The following is a 21,464-nucleotide window of genomic DNA, read 5'->3' as shown; positions in this document are numbered from 1 at the left end:
TTTATATTCTGAAACACAACTAGTTGCACAGTCTAATTTCCAAGACCTCACCTGTTTGCTAGGTTGGGAAGAAAAGTTGTAACCTAAAAAATTGTTTATCAATATCATGTGTTATCAAGGGACTTGAAAAAGAGTTGAAAATCACGTTGGGCTGAAAAATGCTTAAAATATTCATTATATTATAGGATCACATTGATTTTATTGGGGCTACTCTTGCCCAATGCTTTCGGTACAATCCACATAAATACAATGGAATGTTGAAGTTACATCTCATTATCTAGTGAGGGGTGGTATTGATGCTGTACTGTGGTTCATCCCAAAAACTTTAAGTGCAGTCAAGTCTCATTTTTTTTTAATGCTTAAGGGCAATTTCCTGTAACGGTTTAGGTGGAAATGGAACCAAAAATCCATTTGAGCAATGATTGCCAATTTAACCTGCTTTCCCCATTCCCACCAGCAGTTCCTTCCAACCCTAGGAAAGCTGATTATTGGGTTCATGAGAACTACATGGAATAGTAGCTGCCTAGGTTGATAAACTACAGTGAGATGGGGAAAGGGGAATGTAATTGCTCCATCCTCCAGGCAGATCCAGTAAAGTTGATTTTTGCCCCCTTCCTACTCCTTACTGCATTTCAGTAGTCCATAGGACTATTGTTACATACATATCCTGCTGCCCTGGGTGTAAATGTGTCTGCGGTTGGTCTTTTGATAGGAAGGGAAAGCAGTGAAGGTCTGTAACCTGAAGTAGCATCCATTGATAGATATCTGGATTCAACCCATTAAATTATTTTTGCAAGGTTAATTTTGCATGATGAACCTGCGGTAGAAATGGATTGTCGCATGATGAGTGCTGATTATAAGATATCTGGGCAAGCAATCATTTAAATTTCAGCTTCTTCTATTGGGCAGCCACCTCAGACATCATCAGTCCTTGAAAGTAAGTGGTAGCATATTTACTGTGTTCTCAAACTGAAGTGAAATTTAGTGTACTGCATCAGATGTTTATCCCTCATGCATCAGACTGGGGGAAAGTTATTATTGGGGGACAGCAGACATGCTATCCAGTGGTCACTGGGGGTCAGCAAACATGCTGCCCAGTGCTGGATCTGTCTCTATGCTGCACCTCTGCTTCCTTTTGCCAGCACACCAATAAAACAGCTGTGGCCAAATTTTACCCACACAATGGGGTTTTCTTGGTCTCCTTCTGCATCTTCAGACCACTTCCTCCCCTCCCCCTCACTGTTCACTGAATATGGATGTTCACTTTGACATTTCTCCACACAATTCCATATCTAGAAATCATTGAAACAAATCAAAGGATAACAGGACCTGACCAGAAGCTTTTCAAAAATTCATATGGCACAATATCCATTGGATCAAGTTAAAAATTCAGGCTTGAATTCAGCCAGCTTTTGAGCTGGTGAAAACTGAATAAGAGGTCCCAAAAATGCTCTGCTGGGATCATGGACAAGTCATGTGGAATGATGGTAGCTGAGCTAAGGAGAAGAATTAGCCAGGATGGAGTGAATAAGTGGGCTGGATCCAGCTCATGAGCTAGTTAGTGTTCTATAGTTCTCAACCTCATCCACCGTACCTAATGATATCAAAGCACGTTTGATTAAAAGTCCAATGGTTTGATTAAAAGTCCAATGAGGTCATCATAATATAAACACTAATGTCTGCTTTCTTCATCTAGATTTATTTCAATGGAACATCACTACTTTGGAAGGAATGTCCAGAAGCATTGTGTTAAAAACTGTTTACAAAATATTATGGGAGGGGTAATGGCAGCTACTCTAAAATTTCATACTTTTAAATTATATTCAATTAATACACACTTTAAAAGTAAACACAAGGGTTTTTTTCCACTGTATATCTCTTTTTGGCCTGTTGTAAGATTTTTTAAGCATTTGAGGTATACTAGAACATTCAGAATTTGATTTAAATTTTCTTAAGGGAAACTGTAACAATAGATAATAATAATTAAAAAACACACACTAAGCAATGAAAGAGAAATACTAGAAGTGGTATTAACATTTTCAAGACAAACATGCCACCATTCTGATAGCTCACGATGGGCACCCATGTTAGTTGGTCTGTGGCAGTAGAAAAGCGCACCTTAAAGGCTAACAATTTTTTTGGTGGGATGTGAGCTTCAGAACTTCTGAAGAAGTGAACTGTGACTCACAAAAGCTCATAAGCTGTCAGAAATTTTGTTAGTCTTTAAGGTACTACTGGACTCTTGTTCTTTTCTAATGCTGCCATTTTGTGTGTGTGAGTCAACCTGATGTCTTTAAACCTCTTCTTCCCTAGTTGTAGCTCTAGAATTTGATACCAAAACCCAGATGATCCAAGCTACCCTTGATGTAGACCTGAGTAAGACAAAGGAATCATCACATTGTATATCTGTCCTTGGGCAGCACTATATCAGACTGTAGAAGGAAGGCAGCATTTTCAATGCTCCCCTTAGGAATAGCTAGTTTTTGTATTGTGCAGATAAATTAACTTTATGGTTAGATGATAGGCCCCTTCTGCATTGGCCACGAAAAGTGGTGTATAACCGGTTAAAACGCCATTGTGGGGGAGGTGTTCACACTGGCGCTGCTGCTGCTGGAGCGCAGCAGCAGTGCATTCCCCCCACAACTGTGTTTTTTGGAAAACACCAGTACCAGAGGGAAGCCGGTATTTTCCCTGCACCGCTCCCAGTCCCATCTTACCTTGTCCCGGCTACTGGCACTCTGTGGAGGCCAGAAGACATGCCTCCTGACCTCCGACCATGGAGGCATTGCCATGGCCTCCACAGAGTGCCGGCAGCTGGGACGAGGTAAGGTGGGACTGGGAGCGGTGTGGCTGTGCCGCCGGCTGCTGGGCTAGCGGGGCCATTCATGTGAATGGCCCCAGGGAGGTGCACCAGCATTAACTATGCCAGTGCACCTATTCCGGTGCACCTCCACTTGCCCACCCGTGCAGAAAGGGCCATAGATAGACCATGAATTGCTGCAAGTTGAATTGGTACTGATCTTGTGATGTTACAACTTGCTTACCTAGGGTATTTGCCAGTTCTGGGATCATACATTGTGTACAAGGAAGTACACTGGACACTCTTTATCTGCTCTAGAGGAGGTGCATAACACTAGGCTCAAAATGTGTCTCCAGACTTACAGCTTGCCTCAATGGTAATGAACTAACCAATGGTGGCACTTGCCAATTGTTGTATCCGGTTTTGCTGTTGCTGTCCTGGACACCTTACACTGGTGAAAAGAAATTCCTTTTCTGTATGCTACGTTTTCAACTGATAAACAAGAGTATGTACCAGAGCTATCATTCTAGAAGCAAATGGGAATTTCTCTTTCCTTTAGGTGCCACTAATGAGAAAAGGCAAGATTAGCATTTCCACATCAAATGAGTAGATTTGTATTTCATGTTTCATGCAAATCTGAAGATCCAGTGTTTCAAATAAGACTGAGTATTTGAGCACATAATAGATATGTGGAAAGGATTTATTATACAATGATGCACATCCTCTAGCATGTCTCAAGTTCTTTGCCATGCTAATGGCAAGAAGACTGGCTGGCCCTTTCTACAGTGTTGGGAAATAGGGGAGGGGGAAAACGATGATGCAGATTTGCAAGATGGTACAAATTGCACAGCCCATCCTTCTTACAAAGCTCTATCAATAGTATAGACATTGTCAAGACCTCAGCATATATGGATTATGATAAGGTCCCTAAATAGCTTCTCTTTAATAAACTATCCTTGGAAATGTTTTCCTTGAACTAGTCTGGGAGTCTAGTGAAGTTACTGGTGAAGTTTGAAAGCCCTGGTCAAAATGAATGGGTTGAGCTCAGGGTCAGTGCTTGGTGAATTGACTCCATAATCACCTTACAAGACCGCCAAGTATTGTAATATTGGTGCATTCTCAGAATATAGACATGTTTCAGATGTAGTGGTATATATCATAAAAAGCCCAACAGATAACATGAAATAAGGCTAAGTAACAAACATAGGATGCAAAGATGTCATGCCTGGAGTAACTTTCATGCAACAGCCTCCAATATAATTGTAATGAACATGACCACCTTTGTGTATCACTCATAGAAATAGTTTCAGTTCTGGGTAATAATAGCTTTACAGGTCCAAAGAAATAATCCTGATACATCTATACCCTGTTCAATAATGATGTTTGCTGTGATTCAATAGAACATACTTTGAGACTTAATATGAAAATGTTCATAGCTAAGGATTTGGAAGCTAGGGGTTTTTTTAAAAAAAAAGAGGAATGAGAAGGACAAAATTTAACACAGCAGAAATATTTCAATACATTTTGTATGAATAATGAACCTTATTCAGATACATTTATCTTGAAAAGAGCAACTCAAATGCGGCCAGCTAACATACCCTCTGCTACTATTGTGTGTTGCTGAAAAATACAACTGATGTGGCTTGCTCTGGTTTTATCAATATAAACATAATATGTACAAGAATCCACACACAGAAATGGTATGTAGTAGGCATACAAATATACAAATAGGGATGCCAATAAGCCCAGCTTGCTTAGAAAGACAGCTTTTACGGAGGTGGTAACAGAACGCCTGGGGGAGAAAAACCTATTTCTACGTAGAGTGGCTCCCAAGGATTTTGGATGGATCTGATGTTTTCTACAACCAAAAGGAAGTTATTGCAGCTGCTTGAGTGAGAGTGCCAGCTAGTGGGCAAAACAGATTTTCAACCTGATGCTTCTGTAAACGGAAAGCATCTTGCTGGCAGACATCCCAACCCGCACTTCTAAGCCCCAGTCAGTCACCGGCACACAATGCAAACTCTAAACTTGATCAGGCAGTTTCTTTATGACATTAAATAACATGTAGCCTGGAATGTATTTCTCTGTCAGCTTTACAGTATAGCATACTGTTTCTGAATTAATGGTCATTGCTTTCTCTGGTTGATGTCAAGATCATATGATGCTTCACTTACGACATATCAAGCAATGGGGTTTGAAATGCACATAGAGAGGAACAGAGTTGCTGGAAAGACAACAGTTCTAATTTAAGGCCCAATACTATTCGCCAAGTAAGTGCTGAGTATCTAGTAACAGACCGTGCTGCTGGTGGTGTTCCCGATGTAAGGCATTACATTGGCAGCTTCAGGGTAAATGTTGCTACACCATCTGTTACCATCATTGGCAGTCGTGATGCCTTGGCTTAGCACAGATCGGACAAACAAAGCTGAACAGCAAAGAGGACGTGGCAGAGGAAAGACCAGCAACAATTACAGAAGACCTCTCGAAGGGCCCTGGCAGTTGCCTCTTCAGCCATGTCAGCAGGACGCTACGCATCCAATATTTGGCAGTAACTTTTTGTAAGTGGATTACAACTGATAGACAGCGTAGCAGGACACACTTGTCCGACTTCCCAAGCCAAAGATACCACAGCAACCACTTTATTATAAGCTGTTTGATGTGTGGTTACAGCTACACACATCAACAGGACTGGGTTGACAGAAACATGGAGGGTAGCTGGTCCCTATATACATATATAACACTGAAGTAGCTCTGGTTTTGATACATGACTGATACATGTTTTACAAATTGTAACTATGTGTCCCATTTTAATGAAATGAAAATGCCCGTGTCATCAGGAGAAAAAAGTTAAAAAAAAATTGAAGTCAGCCACCTATTTCTTTATAGGCTGGATGCCAAGATATTGAATTTTCTACAGCCTGTTTCTGCCTTGTATGATACTTGATGGCTAGCAAAGATAAATACAGTGACTGGAAATGAATCATTCATGCAAATCTTTTATGCATGGAGAGGAAAGGTTGCTGTAGAACTCCCAATGCTTTCGACCGAAGCTTTTTCCTTACATCCGGTGTAAGCGCCAATAAATGAACCATCTTCGTTAAACATTCTGTGGTCTCCATCTCCATATTCTACCAAACTATCAGCACTCTCGGCAGTTTTAATGTCCGTGTCAAGAGACCGCAGGCTTCCTTTGAGCGGCTTTTCGTCGCTGTCGCTGAAAAAGTGGAGAGGATGTATGAGAAGCAGAGGAAACATGCATTTGAACACACACTCAGGTCAGGATGAAACTTGCTGAGATACTGTTTCGGAGGAACAATTCGCACAAGTGTCTATACAAAGCATGATAGTCAGGAGCAACCAAAGAGAAATTTTCTTAAACTTAAGATCCAGTTCACTCGATTCAGTTTACATTTAGCTACGCTTAAAAAAAAGGAATTTTTTTTGTCATTAAGTCATAGCTGACTTCTGGTAACCCTGTGTAGGATATTCAAGGCAAAAGATATTCAGAGGTGGTCTGCCATTGCTGCCTCTGTGTGGCAAACTGGGTGATCTCTTATTCAAATACTGAGCAGGATAAATGGAAAGACATGATTATTTATTGGAAATCGTTATCAAATCTGGGGGCTGGTAGGGATGACACCTGAGAAGTCATCGATTTAATATTGTCACCCCAGTTATGAGGCCTTTTCTGTTCCTGGACGAAAGAGTGCTCTTTGCTACTCTGTTGTCTAAGGGCACTTTCACTCATGCAGAATAATGCACTTTCAATCCATTTCCAATGCACTTTGCAGCTGAATTTTACTATGCGAAATAGCAAAATCTACTTGAAAACAATTGTGATAGTGGATTGAAAGTGCACTATTCTGCATGTGCGAAAGTGCCCTTAGAGTTTTGATCGCTTTTTCATCTCATTGTTTTAATCCTGTCAGAAGTGCACATTTACACTTGGTTCCGACTTACTCCTTTTGCTCTCTTCCTCATCCATTGTAGAGGCAGCATTCTAATACACATTGTGTTCCTCTCTTGTTAGGCACTGTTCAGTGTCTTGAGTCAAATTGGGCTGGTGGGAACAGAAGTGCTTAGCACCAGCAGAATGTGTGCTTCTCAGTGGGGAACTGCCTTTTCAATGGATGATGGGACTGTGACTAAAAAGATAGAGGATTCAAGTTACACATTTTGCACCAACAAAACCTTCCTCAAGGCCATACCCTACAACTGTTGCCACATGGGGAAAACACCCACAAGGGATCAAACAGAAGAAGGATGGAAAGAAAGAGGATTTTTTTTCAAAATAAAGGAAGGTAAACCCCCCCCTTAACATTAAAACAAGATCCTACAAAAAGAACTGATGATCCAGTCTAAGCGGGTGTAGACAACTCTCATGTACAGAGGAGTTTGCAGTGGAACATGTAGAAGGCAGGCAAAAGTGTAAAAGGAGACAATCATTTTATAGAAAAGCTTACTTTGCCATTTCCAATCTTTACTGCGCACACAAGTTTGAAAGTGTGAAATCTGCACTGCATATAAATTCCAACCCAGCAGCTTCCCCCTGGATCTCCCTTTGATTTTCTTCATTTTTTTTTGCAAATGAAAGGCAATCTTTAATTCCAGGGAGACTGAAATGTTCCCCTACTGGTTTCTGAGGCTACAGAGTGCATCTATGGCTAAGCCAAGAACTGAGCCTCAATATCAAATCTGTTTGTTCTGAAGAGATGCTGCTTTAATTTAAAAAAAGTGGCAACCAATTCAGTTGGTGGGATTATATAAGGATGTTTAGGTAAAAGGTTCCTGAAATGTTTTGAATTTAGATGAATTTTCCTTTCTGGGAAATACTTTTTAAGAGCATGTGCCTGTGAACTTATCATACCCAACAAGTTAGCCCATGTTTTTGTGTGAAACAGAAATAAATTTTTTATAACATTCAGACCAATCCACAGCAGGGGGCAGACCCCTCTCTGGAGTTAGTGCAGCCCTGTGCCAACATGGATGCCCACCCTGCCAGGGCAAGGGGGCAATGCATTGGTGGGGGGGTGACTTACTCAGCTGGGCACTGCACAGCTCAATGGAGCCTCACCTGGAAACCCCCACCCATGTCAATGTCTGCAAATGCAAAAAGCTGCACTGGCATGACCGAGGGCATCCTGGGGATGTGTTGGGGAGTGGAGCTGACCTTAGTTGATCTTCACTGCCCGGTAACCCCCATGGAGTAGTTGAGCCAGCATTGGAAATATACCATGGGTTTTGTGCCTTATCTCTGTTATCCTCTATGAAGAATTCTTGTCAGGGTTTTTTTTTTGCTCTTTTAGGCTTCCCATACTCTGGGAAAGCCCTTTGAGAGGGTGGGGTGGCACAGGCCTTGCCTGCCAGCCCACACTCACTGCCTTTCATAGAGCTACCTGTGAGGTCCAACTAGCATCAGAGACAGAGGAATATGATACATCTTGTACATTCCATTTTTACCAGCTGCAATTTACCACAAAGAACCACTGTAGTATACTAATTAGAATGCTGAACTAGGAACCAAAAGGCATGGGCTCAAATCCCTTCTAGAACATAATGCCCATTGCGTGTCCTAAGACCAATTACCCTCTCTCAAATTAATTGTGTTGCTATGAGAGTTAAATCAAGGAGTGGAAAATCATCTTTGCCACTGCTACTACAAAAAGAAAGGGTGGGATAACTGTGTGATGAAGCCTCAGAGTAGCATGTTAAAGGTATTGTGGGATGCAGCACAAAAGAGGATGCAATAAAGTCTTCCATTAGTAGCAACCTTTTCTGTGAGGAAATCACTACTGAAGACAAGTCACACTTTACTATTTTATTCCTGAACAAATCATAGAAGTGAAGAATACTGACTTAAGCCTTGTTGTAATTATTATAGCTGGTTGTTAGTTATCTAACTACCAAACAAAAACAAACTGAGCAAATAACAATAGGATGCAGCAGCATTTGTTTTATTTTTTATTTTGTATTTGTGTCTGAATGAGAGATCTTTGAATTGCACAATTTTTGTACACTATAATGCATGACTGAATTGGTTTACAGTAAAAGTTTCATGCTGATGACTAAAGAAAGGGGATCATGTCTACATAGAAGGTAAGAACAGTTCATGACAAGCAGGAAGGTAAAGTGGTGGATTGGATTAAAGCATTTGTACATCAATCCTGAAACAGAATCCAAGGAAAGGGAAGGTGATAGTGGTTTGGAAAGTAATTAGTAAATCTAAGTCAAGGACAGTCAAGACAGGAAAGTAAACTTGATACTCTACCTAAAGACTAAAAGATACTAGCCACATAAATTTCTTACCTTTCTAATTATCTGTCCCATTAGAAAGCAATGAAAATTAAATATATAATGAAATCATATAGAAAACAGTCTTGCAGTTTGTATATTACGTAGGACACCAGTTGAGTACAAGAAGAAACTTTGTTGCTATTTTTTAGTACATTTGAAAGCACTTTCTACTTTTAGATTCAAGTTCAGTAGCACCTTAAAGACCAACATGATTTTCAGGATATAAGCTCCCAGACTCAGCACCGTCTTCATCAGTTTTTTTTCCCCCCAGCACCTGCTGTCTTAGATTATGTACCTGAAGGGCCCCAGGGATTGAATTTGGGGTCTTCTAAAAACAAACCATATGCTTACCATAGCTCCTCACAAACCAACCTGCATCAGTGATTACCCAACTTCTGGCATGGGCATTCTGTTTTGAAACAGTTAAGCTCCACCCACAAGCATCCAGGAGCAACTATTTGAAGTTTGAAGTTTTTGGGATTTTGTCAATTTTTAAATTTATTCTGATCTTTTGTAGTTTTTTATGCGTTTTTAAAGGATTGGGGGGGGCACAGGTGCTGAGGAATCTCAGATTCTAAGCTGCCTTGGTTCTTCTTGGAAGGGGAAAGGCAAGGCATTAGTATTTTAGATCTCAGTACAATTTTAATAAATTAATATATTTGAAAACTTTAGTGTTTTAAATGTACCATACATAATCAAATAATCATATGTCATCAAGCAGTCCCATTAAGTTTGGCTTAGAGGTGTGTGGGTGGGTGGGGGGAGCATTTCTTACAATGCCCTTATTTAAAAGCCTTCAAATCATTGATTTTTTTTTAAAAAACAGTATATACCAACCTATATTCTCCAAAAATTTCATCTTTTATGGATAGACCTTCAGGATCTGGGTGCAAATCTTCTTTTTCTTTTACTATACACAACACAAACAAAAAATGAAACGATATCTTCATAACCACCAGGGTTTTTCCCATTTTTTTTGCCATGCACTGTAGGACAACTGAAGTCATCACTGGGTTAAATTAACATACAGAATTCTCAATGTGGCCATATATGTGAATATCAGAATCTGGAGACTAGAACCATTAAGACATGTCCCAAATAAATACACACACTCCAATAACAGAATCAACACTCATAGCTTTAAGAAACAACCACCCTCTCTAGCTGTAACTATTAGGCTTGGTGTTTTGGTAAATCCAAATCACCTCCCCCTTTCCCCCAAAAAAAGTCATATTGGCATTTTTCAGCTTTTTCTTTTATTGATTTTTTTTTAAAAAAATCAGGTGCATTCAAAAAGACACATATACTCAGGGCAAAAAAATCAAATAACATTCAGCTTCTCCATCTTTTAATCCCCCTCTGTTGCTATCATTTGCTAAGCCCACGTGCTCTTGGGAGTAGATGCATAGCGGCAATGGGGACATCTGGGGTGGTTTGTCCCAGGCACCGCCATTGCTGTCATGCTTCGGGGTGGAGCAGGGATGAGAGGGGGCACGTTGGCCGCTCATGCCCTGGGCACAATTCCCCCTCCCTTTGTCACTGCTTGGTAGCCAATGGAGAAGGGGATGGGGAGAGAAATCTCCATGCGGTGCTGAGCACATGGAGAATCTGTCCCCCACCAATACTTTCCAAGCCCTTCACTGAGTGACCTTGGGCAACAAAGTTGTTATGAGGCTAAAATGCTGGAGAGGAGGATGAAGCAAGGTGTTTTGGGTCTCCATTGTGGATATAAATGTGGTGTAATTGAAATAGCAAATATTTCTGAATAAAATAAACAATAAGGTCAATAAAACATCAATTGGTTGGTGGGTAAAAAAAGAAGGAATCATAGAAAGGTGAGGATATGGGGGTAACTAAGAGGAGGAAAATAGTAGGAGTAGAGGGACACAGTGGGAAATGAGGTATCCAACAAGTCCTTGTGGGTTCCTTATCACACAGAGTTAGTGCAAAAATCAGAACTATGCAACTCAGTCAGACTTTTTCCCAGGGAAAGTGGGGTAAAGGGGGAGAGACAAGGGTAGGTTGGCTGTTAGGTATGAAGGAGAAAAGGTGGTAGAAAGGGGAGAGGCCATGGGGGCTTTCAGGGGAAGGGAAATATTATTTAGTGGGGGAGGGAAAGATGAGATGCACCCCACAAGTTCTTGCAGGTCCCCTGCTTGTATTTCATATAACTGTGAATAATGCATTCAATAGTTGCATATCTAATCTGGTTGACTTATTCTCAATGATGATAGTCATTCATTTATTGCAAAAAGCCTTCCATATATGGCCTGAACATTTGTCTGTGTGGGTCTTTATGGAAGCAGTTGTCTTTCCTATTGTAGTCAGGCTAAATTTGGAACTCCTTTATAGCTTAAAGATTGTTCAAGTATAAAAAGGGTTTTGGGACACATCTCAAGGGCTCTGATCTACACACTCCTTAATGGCTCCTTTCTATCTAACAGCCTAATCATAAGTTTTTTCCTTTAGATTTGGCTTAAACCAGTTAGCTCTGTAATTTCCCAAAGGCCACTTACTACAATGTCCCAAGAACAGAACTGGTTGCTGTGTTTCCCCTTATATACTTCATTGGCAGCTATGTCATTTTCAGTTAAACCTTCCCATGCAACTCTGAAATTGTGAAAGCCATTTTTACTTCCATGCCTATTAAAGCAACATTTGAAATTCTTCTGCTAACAAATTAGCAGTATTAGAAAAATAAAAATGTGGAGATCCTGATAAGATACAAATAAAATCAACGTTCCACACGTAACGTATTACACAGCAACTAATAAAACAGTCTTCTTTCTGTCTAAGAGGAGTGTGAAACCTGGATCTAATGTTCATAAGTAGGGTTGGAGATTCGGACAGTCCGAATCTGGATTTTTACCGAATCTGCACTGATTCGGACGGATTCGGATGAGCAACTCCGAATCTGAGCTGTCCGAATCCTATCAGATCCGAATCCATGGGATTCGGATCACCAGCCGAATTGCGTTTTTATTTTTTGGTGTTTTTTTCACGTTTCGGCCTGCAGGGGGAGCATTTTTAAACATATCTGCACCAAAATTTCAGGGTATCATCAGGAGACTGTCCTGATGATTCCCACCAAGTTGGGTGCAGTTTGGTTTAGGGGGGCCAAAGTTATGGACCCTCAAAAGAGGTGTCCCTATCCCCCATTCTTTCCAATGGGAACTAAGGAGATGAGGGCTACCCTTTTGAGGGCCCATAACTTTGGCCCCCCTGAACCAAACTGCACCAAACTTGGAGGGTGTCATCAGGACAGTCTCCTGATGATACCCTGAAATATTGGTACCGATACATCTACAAATGCGCCCCCTGCAGGCACCCCCAGAAATTTGCACAAGATTCTTTGTTCTGCAGTGATTTAGCTGCATTGCTGTCAATGGGGAATTTCTGATAGAGGGCTGTGGAGTGCACATTTCTCATGGTAAACCCACAAAACGTTCAGGGTATCTTCAGGAGAGTCTCTGGATGACACCATCCAGGTTTGAGGAACTTTGCTTATGGGGGCAGTGGGAGATGGACCCTACCCATAACATTGAACCCCTTGAAGCAACAGTCACCAAACCTGGATGGTGTCATGAAGAGACTCTCCTGAAGACACCCTGAACGTTTTATGGGTTTACCATGAGAAATTTGCACTCCATAGCCCTCCCACAGAAATTTCCCATTGGCTGCAATGGAGCCAGCCAGCCACTACAGAGCACAGAATCTGGGGAAATTTCTTTGGGTGACTGTGAGGGGCGAGGTTTTAGAGCTACTGTCACCAACATTTCAGGGTATCATACAAGTACTTTCCTTATGATACTCCCCAAGTTTGGTGAAGTTTGGTTCAGGGGGTCCAAAGCTATGGACCTTCAAAAGTGTAGCCCGCATCTCCTGTTAGCTTCCATTGGAAACAATGGGGAATGGGGCACCCCTTTTGAGGGTCAATAACTTTGCCCCCCCTGAACCAAACTTCATTAAATTTGGGGAGAATCATCAGGATAGTCTCCAGATGATATCCTGAAAGTTTAGTGCCGCTAGCTTTAAAACTGCGCCCCCTGCAGGCCAAAACGTGTAAAAACACCAAAAATTCAAAAAAATAATAAAACGGACCCGAATTTTTCGGATTTACCCGAATTTTCGGGCATATCCGAATCTGCTGTGATTCGGATTCGGGCATACAAATCATTTTATGCCCCAAAATACCCAAATCCGAATTTTACCGAATTTTTTTAGTATTGACTAACCCTATTCATAAGTGATTGATAACTTGTACCCAAATGAGAACAAGGGGCAACATAGAACAGTCAGTGCCAATGGAAGCAGATGAACTATCACAAGGATCAAGCTCAGCACTCCTTGCAATGAAGCATAGTTTGGATCCTACCACATAGTCATGTGTACCACTATGTCAGTGCAGCAAATTAATTACAAGATTTACCATGCAATCCAGGGGGGGGGCATAAGGGCCTCTAAGTCAGCATGACCAGACCACCAGTGTCACTGCCAGTCCAGAGAGTATGACTGATTACCCACCAGAGCAGAGGTGCACGGTGGGACAGAAAGTGCATCAGGGCAAGAAATCTTGTCCTAATGCAGTGGTGGTGAACCTTTGGCACTCCAGATGTTATGGACTACAATTCCCATCAGCCCCTACAATTGGCCATGCTGGCAGGGGCTGGTGGGAACTGTAGTCCATAACATCTGGAGTGCCAAAGGTTCGCCACCACGGTCCTAATGCATACCTGTTTGCAGCTTCCTCTTGCCCCATGTGTGCTTCTTGCTTTCCCCAGGGAAAGCAAGAGCACTTCTGGTGCAATTTTTCATGTCAGAGCAGGGTGAGGCCGAGGAACACTGACAGCGGGTAATGGACCCATAAGTGGCATCTACGGTGGTGAGAGAGGAACTAATATCTTTCTTGCCATGCCTTCCCATTCCTCTTTGGAGATGGCATGGGTATGCCATCCCCAGCCACTGCACAACTACCCCATCCCCCAGAGTAGAGAATGATATTTAATTACTGCAATTTAGAGTGGTCTGTGCACTCTGGATATATAGATATAGATCTCCTGTGTTGAGCATTTGAAATTATGAAACATCGCTTTACATGGAAGCAGTCCTTTAAGTATTAGGACAAATGTTTCAAAACAATGAAAAGCTGAAAAAGAAAGCTTCAGGGCACTATGGAATGGATAAAATAACTCCAAGGAGACAGAAAGTTAAGAGCTTATTTTGGTGATAAACATCTTTGACAGTTTTATGAAACGAGAGGTGCAATGATATAGAATGGGAGCAGAAATTTAAAGATATGAATGATCCCATTGTTTTCTTAACAGTTCAAAACAGTTTCATTAAAAAGATAGGTCAATTGTGCACCATAATAAGGGCATATCTGCATGACAAGCTTTATCCATTGCCAAGGTCAGGATATATTATTGAAGCAAGATGCAATTTTTATGTGCAATTCAATACATTATTTATTAGCTGTTGTGGGTTTTCCAGGCTTTGTGGCCATGGTCTGGTAGTTTTAGCTCCTGATGTTTTGTCCCTCTCTGTGGTTCCATACAGAATACAAAAGTGGGGGGGGGGGTTGTGCACTAGTAATCAAAACTAGGATCAGTGCACAAACAATGACAAGCAGTCAGTAGGACTCAACAGCTTAATACTTTACTCAATCACTAGTGTGAACAGAGTCTACCAGTGGGGCTATTAGACAACTAATGCTCCAGTCTCCACAAATATATTTCAAAGCATACAACCATTCAACAATTCACATCAATGAAAGTTTCTCTAAGCTCAACAGAAAGCCCACAGCAAGCTGCCAGTATCCAGTAGTATCTGACTTCGATAAATCATCAAACGCTCTTGGGCATGTGGTATTTTCAAAGTACATGAAACTTGTCCAAAACTAGACGTTCTTACAATTCAGTTCAGATTGTGTTACTCTCTGTGCTGCTATCTCTTGCAAAAGCAAGAGATAGCAGCAGAGAGAGTAATGTGTCTGTACTGAAGTGTAAGAATGCCTATCTATGACTGGCATTTTCAGAGGCACGTCACAGGAAAATGTGTTTCTCTGCTTGGCACAGTGTGGAGCCATAGGCGTAGATTCAGGCAAAATGTTAAGAGCTAAAACTACCAGATCATGGCCACGCAGCCGGGCTAAAGCACAACAGCTTTCAACATACATTACCTATTAATTCAGAAGCAGTTATAGTGCAATCAATTTTGACAGCAAAAGTTTCTGTTACCTGAATATTTTCCTCCTTTGTTTCTTTTAACAAAACAGATTGTGAGTAACAATAAGGTCAGCAATGCAATGGCACCCATCAGTCCAATAAACCAGCCTTGTGTGGAGATTCGCTCATAAATGCCAGCATAAGCTTTGGAAAAGCGGGGAAATAGATACATGTAAGAATATCCAAGTGGCAGCAGTTTCTATTCAAAACTTATTATTGCATTATAAAAGATGTAGCGCTCTTTCTCTAGAGTAGAATTAATTCTAGCATTCCAAAAACATGAGAATAACACTGATATTAAGAAGGCAAGGGAACACACACTACTGAGATTTGGAATGGGAATTCCAAGGTGGGTTTGATTAAACAAGGATTCATGCCAAACAAGAAAGTCAGTGCAGAACTCTGGAAAGCCCATCATGCAAAAGCAGTTTTGGGGATAGAGACAAAGTTTTAAGAGTGTACAGAATTCATGCAAGCGCTTAGCTAGCTGCTTTTCAGATGCAAGAGGGAAGAGACCTACCCTCCTAGTGGTGACATTGTGATATAACCTGCAGATGATACACATTGGGGAATTTTTCAATTATTTCACTTTACTCTCCGAAGGCAATACAATGTACAAAGCTGAATTTTTTGAAAAGTCTGCAACCCTCAAACCAGTAGAGTTGGAGTGCAGGCTATAGTCAGTTCTGGTCAGAGCAAGCCAAAGTTCTCCTGGGAACAGGGGATTGTGTGTTGGGAGGGGCAGTTTGCTAGGACACTTAGGCTGTTTCTGCATGGCCACTCTCGGGGGGGGGGTGTCGGGGGGGTGCCGACGCACCCCCCCAGGACCATTCCCACGAACAGTCCCGGTAGGGGCAAGGAAGACGGTGCAGCACTGCGCAGTCACCCGAATGACATACCTTCCCTGCAACCTTCCGGCGCATCACCCAGGCCAGGGGACATGCCCCCCTGCCCTGCGCGACAGCTCTGGAGTTGCAGGGCACAACGCGCCGGAAGGTCGGAGGGAAGGTACGTCATTCGGGAAAGGGGGGAATGGTGCCTTCCAGCCGCTGTTTCCAGAAAACCTTGCTCGGGGAGCGAGGTTGGGAAACAGCAGCTTCACACTGCTGGGGGGGAGCAAGGGTGGCACTGCTGTGATGCAGCTGCACCCCCCATGTGAACAGCTCCCTAGGGACGGCATTTTTGCCGTTCCTAGGGCGCTGTTATTGGCCCCTGAGGAAAGGGCCTTAGAGGCACACAGATAATTGGGGTTAAAGTAAAAAAAAAGTAGGGACCTGCTGAGGAAAATGGTTTAGAAAATGGCTTGGAAGGGAACTCACCTAGAAAATCTGTGGATAGATTGCTAGCTGCAGAAGAATATCCCACTCCAATTCTCTCTCTGCAGTCCCAAGTCTTCCACCAAATGCTGTTCCTGGGAGACAAGGAACCCTGTCCCCAACAACAGCAGTTAGGGAGATTCTGAGGTATTGTGTGAGTGGGTAAATCAGCAAAATGGCCTCTACATTTTAGGAAAATACCCTCTGTTTGGCTAGAGTGACTAAAATATAAAGGTAATTTTTACATCCTCTGAAAGCTGTACTAAAGCAATCCAATATATCTCTCCTACACTGCCTTATTCTTGGGCAGAATCCATACCCCAAAGTCCTATAAAGCTATAAGCAGAGGCTATGTGCAAGTAGCAACAACAATAAAACTCTTTGGCTCCCTGTTTGATGTATGCCTTTAATCACTTAAGAAGTACAACTTTTTGTATGAAAGGAGTGATCTGTACAATGGAATAACATTGTTTTCTCTCTGATTCCTGCTTCTGAGAAAATGTACTGTTGAGCTTGCTTCTTTCTCTCTTATCCTTGTCTGCACCGAGAGCTTTCCCGTTTCCAAGATGGAATACAAGTCATGTGATGTTCCCTTTAAGACTGTGGTAAAATGGGGAACTTCATTTTGATGCTGTCTGGCTTTTTCTTCTCTTCCATCTCCACTATGGTATCTTAATCTGCTTTAGTAGGATACATTTCCACATGTCACTTCAGTATCCTACCAAACTAACTAGTCTGCATGTCTCATTCACTTCTCTTCTTTTGGAGAAAAATGCAACTAGAGGAAGAGTCAAATATCTCTTCTCTGACATAGAGATGCTTTCTGCCTCCAGGTTTTCTTACCACAGTGAAGAGATTTGGTACACTGACTCAATTCTTTATGCGTGAGGAAGTTTGAGACTACTGGCTTTCTGTCTCTAGAGTCACCCAAGCACACATCCTGTTAGCATAAAAAAATCAGGAGAATGTGGTAGAGATAGACTGGTCAGAGATACACTTGCTTTTGTTGTGGAGGCATTGGGAAGTCCTGAGATTCTGCTTTTGAAAGATTTGACAAAAGGTTGCGTGCCCATGGCCAGACCTAGCTATAGCAGAATTCTTTGAGCGGTTTGAGGACTGTGACTTTGAAGACTATGACATAGTTTAACAACCATGCCTTTAGGGAGTGTTGCTACAATTGAAATCAGTCATAAAATGGCAGGGTGTTCAGGTCTTCCAAACACAATTCTATATGACACATAACACAAAATTATAACTTGCTTTAAATATAATGTTCATCTTAGGTGGGCTTTAGAATTTCAATTCTCACCTCTCCCCCTCGTTTCAATTACATCTGCAGAAATGCTATTATTATCAACCCAATTCTTAGTCACTAGTCGAACTGTGTGTGCAGTTCCAGGCTCAAGCGCCTCAAGAGGCTGAGTCTTTTGGGTGGGTTTTACTGCTTCAGAAATCTTCCCGACAGCTTTACCTATGGAATGTACAGAGTCAAGTCATATACATGAATTGAGTTAGGGCCTTGGAAGGCATATAAACAAATTCTTTCAGAAAAAAATAAAAGCCCTCACATTCTACCAAAGTGAACATTAATAAATTCATCATTTTCCTTCACAGAATTAGATTTACAATTACCAAAAACAACCATAATATTGAAATGTTAAACAATAGGAAGATAGTTAATAGAAATCATCTTCCTAGTGTATTTCATTTATAAATAATTTTAAAATTTTTCCCCAGTGAGGAAGACTACTGTTGTTCCTAGTATGCAGGGTGGCAGCAGATACTGAGAAATTGTGTCATGTCCAAGGCTCTTTTTAGTTCTAGAGATCACAGCTGAAGACAAGTCTCTTAGGTCGAAGTCCAACTAGCTTTTAGACAGAACATTCTACATCCATTATGAGTAGGCTGTCTAGAGCTCCTGAATCCAAACATATAGCAGAGCCAGCAAACTGTTAAAGAAATTCATTTGTCGGACGCTGAAGCAATGATCATTAGTTTTGAAACTGGAAAGCAAGCAAACAGAAGCGTTGAGAGATTAGCACTCACAAGACAACTGAAGGGAAAGAGAAAAGGTTGAAATGAATATAGTAACAAATGACAGCACATGATACATTTCCCCCCAAAACATCCATCAATTACAATCAGTGCTTTACCATGGGATCCTAAGCCCTGAACTGTTAACAGGCTTAAGATCATGATAAAATATGATGCTGGTGTAACTTCTGAGTTATAATGCCTTATTCCAAAGATATATCTACACATTTGGAGATGTGCCAGCAATGCTGGCATGGTAGGATGCCATGGATACAGAAAAACTCAGTCATCTTCTTAAATGTCTTCCTTCCAGCCCTGGCCCCACTCTCAGGTCAGGGCACAGCTTAGGACACCAACCTTAGGACACCCCCCCCCAAGACCCATCACAGTGCCCATAGTACCATGTAAACCTCAGGAAAAGCATAGCAAGCTCACACCTTGGTGTTCAGAAATAATGTATTCAATTAGTATAAACAAATGTCCAAAAAGAAATAAAAATTCTTGCTTTATTCCACAAACAGCTAACACTCTTTGCTATCAGCGCAGGCAGGTACAACCAGCCACAATGTGGCACACTGAGCAGAAAAGCCACCTTAGAGGTAAGCGAATTGCACCAGAAAAGGTAAGTCAGGGAGGGGAGAAGGTGGCATGGGCAAGGTGAGGAGAGAGGTCTCACACATGCATAGCCCAAACATGTTTTATCAGTGCAGCGGACAGCCAGTAGTAACCAGTGGGGGAACTGATGAGTTGGGTAGGCCTTTGTCAGCAAAATGATGCAATTACATCCTTCCCCATGCTCCCAGAAATGACATAACCATGTTGCCAGGAGATGGTTAATCACAGAGTTTTGCCTAATCCCCGGGGGTTCCTTAGAGACACATTGATGTCACTTCGAGGTGTATGGGGAGGCAGCTTACAAGTAAAACACAGTAAGAACATACACATCATAACAGTTGTAACAATGAACAATTTAAACACGCTACAAATCTCATCTACAGTTGTCTTACAGGACCACTTCATGGGAAGCCCTTACATTGGGTATCAGTGGGAATGAGAACCCTCCCCATGCCCAGTCTTGAGTGAACTGTGGACTGTGCTAGACCTCCCTGTGGGCCTGCACATGGAGCCTGTAGCTATGGCAATCAAGGAGTATACGTTTTTGCGTCCCTGGCATTTAGCAAAGACCTTTTGCCAATAATAGTAGAATACAACAAATTAACAAAAAAAATAACTAAAGTAATAGTGGGACACTGAAAAATAACAAAACCAGGCATATGTTCAAATTTCCAATGTCCTCCAAAAGAAATATGTCTTTGTTTGTCATTTGAAAAATCAAAAACATAGATCAAATGAACATTCGTTTTTATTTTGGCGGCAGTGCTAAGAAGGCCCTGTCACATGTACCCATGTGCAAAGGCATAATGAGTTATTCTCATGCATTCCTACAATGATACTCAAGAGAAAGGCAGGCACATAGATATTTTAAATAAATAAAAATAAATTGAGCTCAAATTGAGCTTGGGATCTCAACTCTCTCCCCCCTAATTAGATGGAAACAACACACAGAGCTGTGTATAGTCCACAAATTGGTGATACCACAGACCATATGTCCCAACAACCCTGGTGGTTTAATGAAGAAGTTAAAAACTTGGCATACAAGATAGAACTTTCTAGAATCTCATATGGTAAAAGCCTCCTTCCAGAAATCAATCACGAAGGATTAATGCCACCATAATATTTTGCATCTCAGCTCCACCCTGGCTAGATACTCCAAGAGGATCAGTGATATTAAAAACTGCTAAGAAGTACACAATGGAGAGAGACATCTCTTGTCCAGCTCTCAGCGTTTCATAAGTACTAAGGAAGCTGCAGTCCCAACCAGATGAAAACTAGATTTTGAGGACACATAGTTAATATTAAGTTAGAAGTAAAACTGTTACATTTCCGTTTTGGGAATACATCATACACAGTTGAATTAGTGGCATCTTTTTCAATCAGTCTAAGGCTTTGTAATTGGGTTTGGCTTTAATAAGAAGGCCATGTTGAAACTCAAAATATATATTATCTGTGAGATCAGGTTTCCAGATACTGATAATGTAGATGTCTTCTGAGTGTAATTTGCATAATAGTTCTCTTCCAATTATAAATAGCCTGCATTATTCAGACATATATAAAAACATACAAAAGATGATTTGTGGATAACTGAATGTGCAATTGTGGGTAGAGCAGGAAAAGAAATGGAGCATCCTGAAAAACAGAGTCAAATACAAACTGGTAAGGTCAGGACGGTAGGAACTAGCTTAAAAAAACCTGAAAGCAGTTAAGTAAAAATCTTTAATATATAGGAGAGAAGCAATAATAAAATAAAGGTTCCACTGGCATTCCTCATCTTTCTCCTGTGCCAAGGGACTCACATGAACATTAAACACAACTTCAATTTCAGAAGATTTCTCTTGGGTTTGAAGATTTATGAGAACTTATGATACTGGGGAAGAGTGGCATAATCCTTCCCCAAAGATGGACTGTTTTGCTATTTCTCCCCAAAGTAAGTGTGTCTGTTATGAAACACACTTATCACAAAATGCCGGCAACATTATATTTAATGCAAGGAATAGAAAGTCAAGCTAGAGATGTATTCGATTAACACCTTGGCAATGTGCAATATAATTAGTGATAACTCCTGGCCAAGTATCTTCTAGGATATCTCCATCTGAATAGAGGCTTTTTTGTAAATAACTGCTGATTGATTTCTTCTGAGTGGTTGAACTAGTCAAAACCTTCTCTTTAAATTTTTCT

General features: G+C 41.3%; 1 protein-coding gene across 5 annotated transcripts in view; it reads right to left on the bottom strand.

The window, feature by feature from the left end:
* Nucleotides 1–1,682: 1,682 nt before the first annotated feature.
* Nucleotides 1,683–21,464, bottom strand: part of CHL1 (cell adhesion molecule L1 like) — a 297,367-nt gene continuing 277,585 nt past the window's right edge. For 3 of the 5 annotated variants that reach the window (XM_048490904.1, XM_048490906.1, XM_048490905.1), the window contains 4 exons: nucleotides 17,944–18,105; nucleotides 15,331–15,462; nucleotides 9,932–10,004; nucleotides 1,683–6,014 (listed from right to left, as the gene is read on the bottom strand). In XM_048490904.1, the coding sequence (XP_048346861.1) occupies nucleotides 5,798–6,014; nucleotides 9,932–10,004; nucleotides 15,331–15,462; nucleotides 17,944–18,105 (584 nt within the window). In that variant the 3' untranslated portion in view covers nucleotides 1,683–5,797. Of the gene's footprint in view, nucleotides 6,015–9,106; nucleotides 9,119–9,931; nucleotides 10,005–15,330; nucleotides 15,463–17,943; nucleotides 18,106–21,464 lie in introns of all 5 variants that reach the window. The other 2 variants (XM_048490908.1, XM_048490907.1) reach the window with 2 other exon arrangements.

Source organism: Sphaerodactylus townsendi, linkage group LG03 (assembly GCF_021028975.2).
Source record: "Sphaerodactylus townsendi isolate TG3544 linkage group LG03, MPM_Stown_v2.3, whole genome shotgun sequence".
NCBI classification, from domain to species: Eukaryota; Metazoa; Chordata; class Lepidosauria; order Squamata; family Sphaerodactylidae; genus Sphaerodactylus; species Sphaerodactylus townsendi.
Note: the sequence above shows the minus strand (reverse complement) of the source record. Positions and strands in the feature narration are given on the sequence as shown.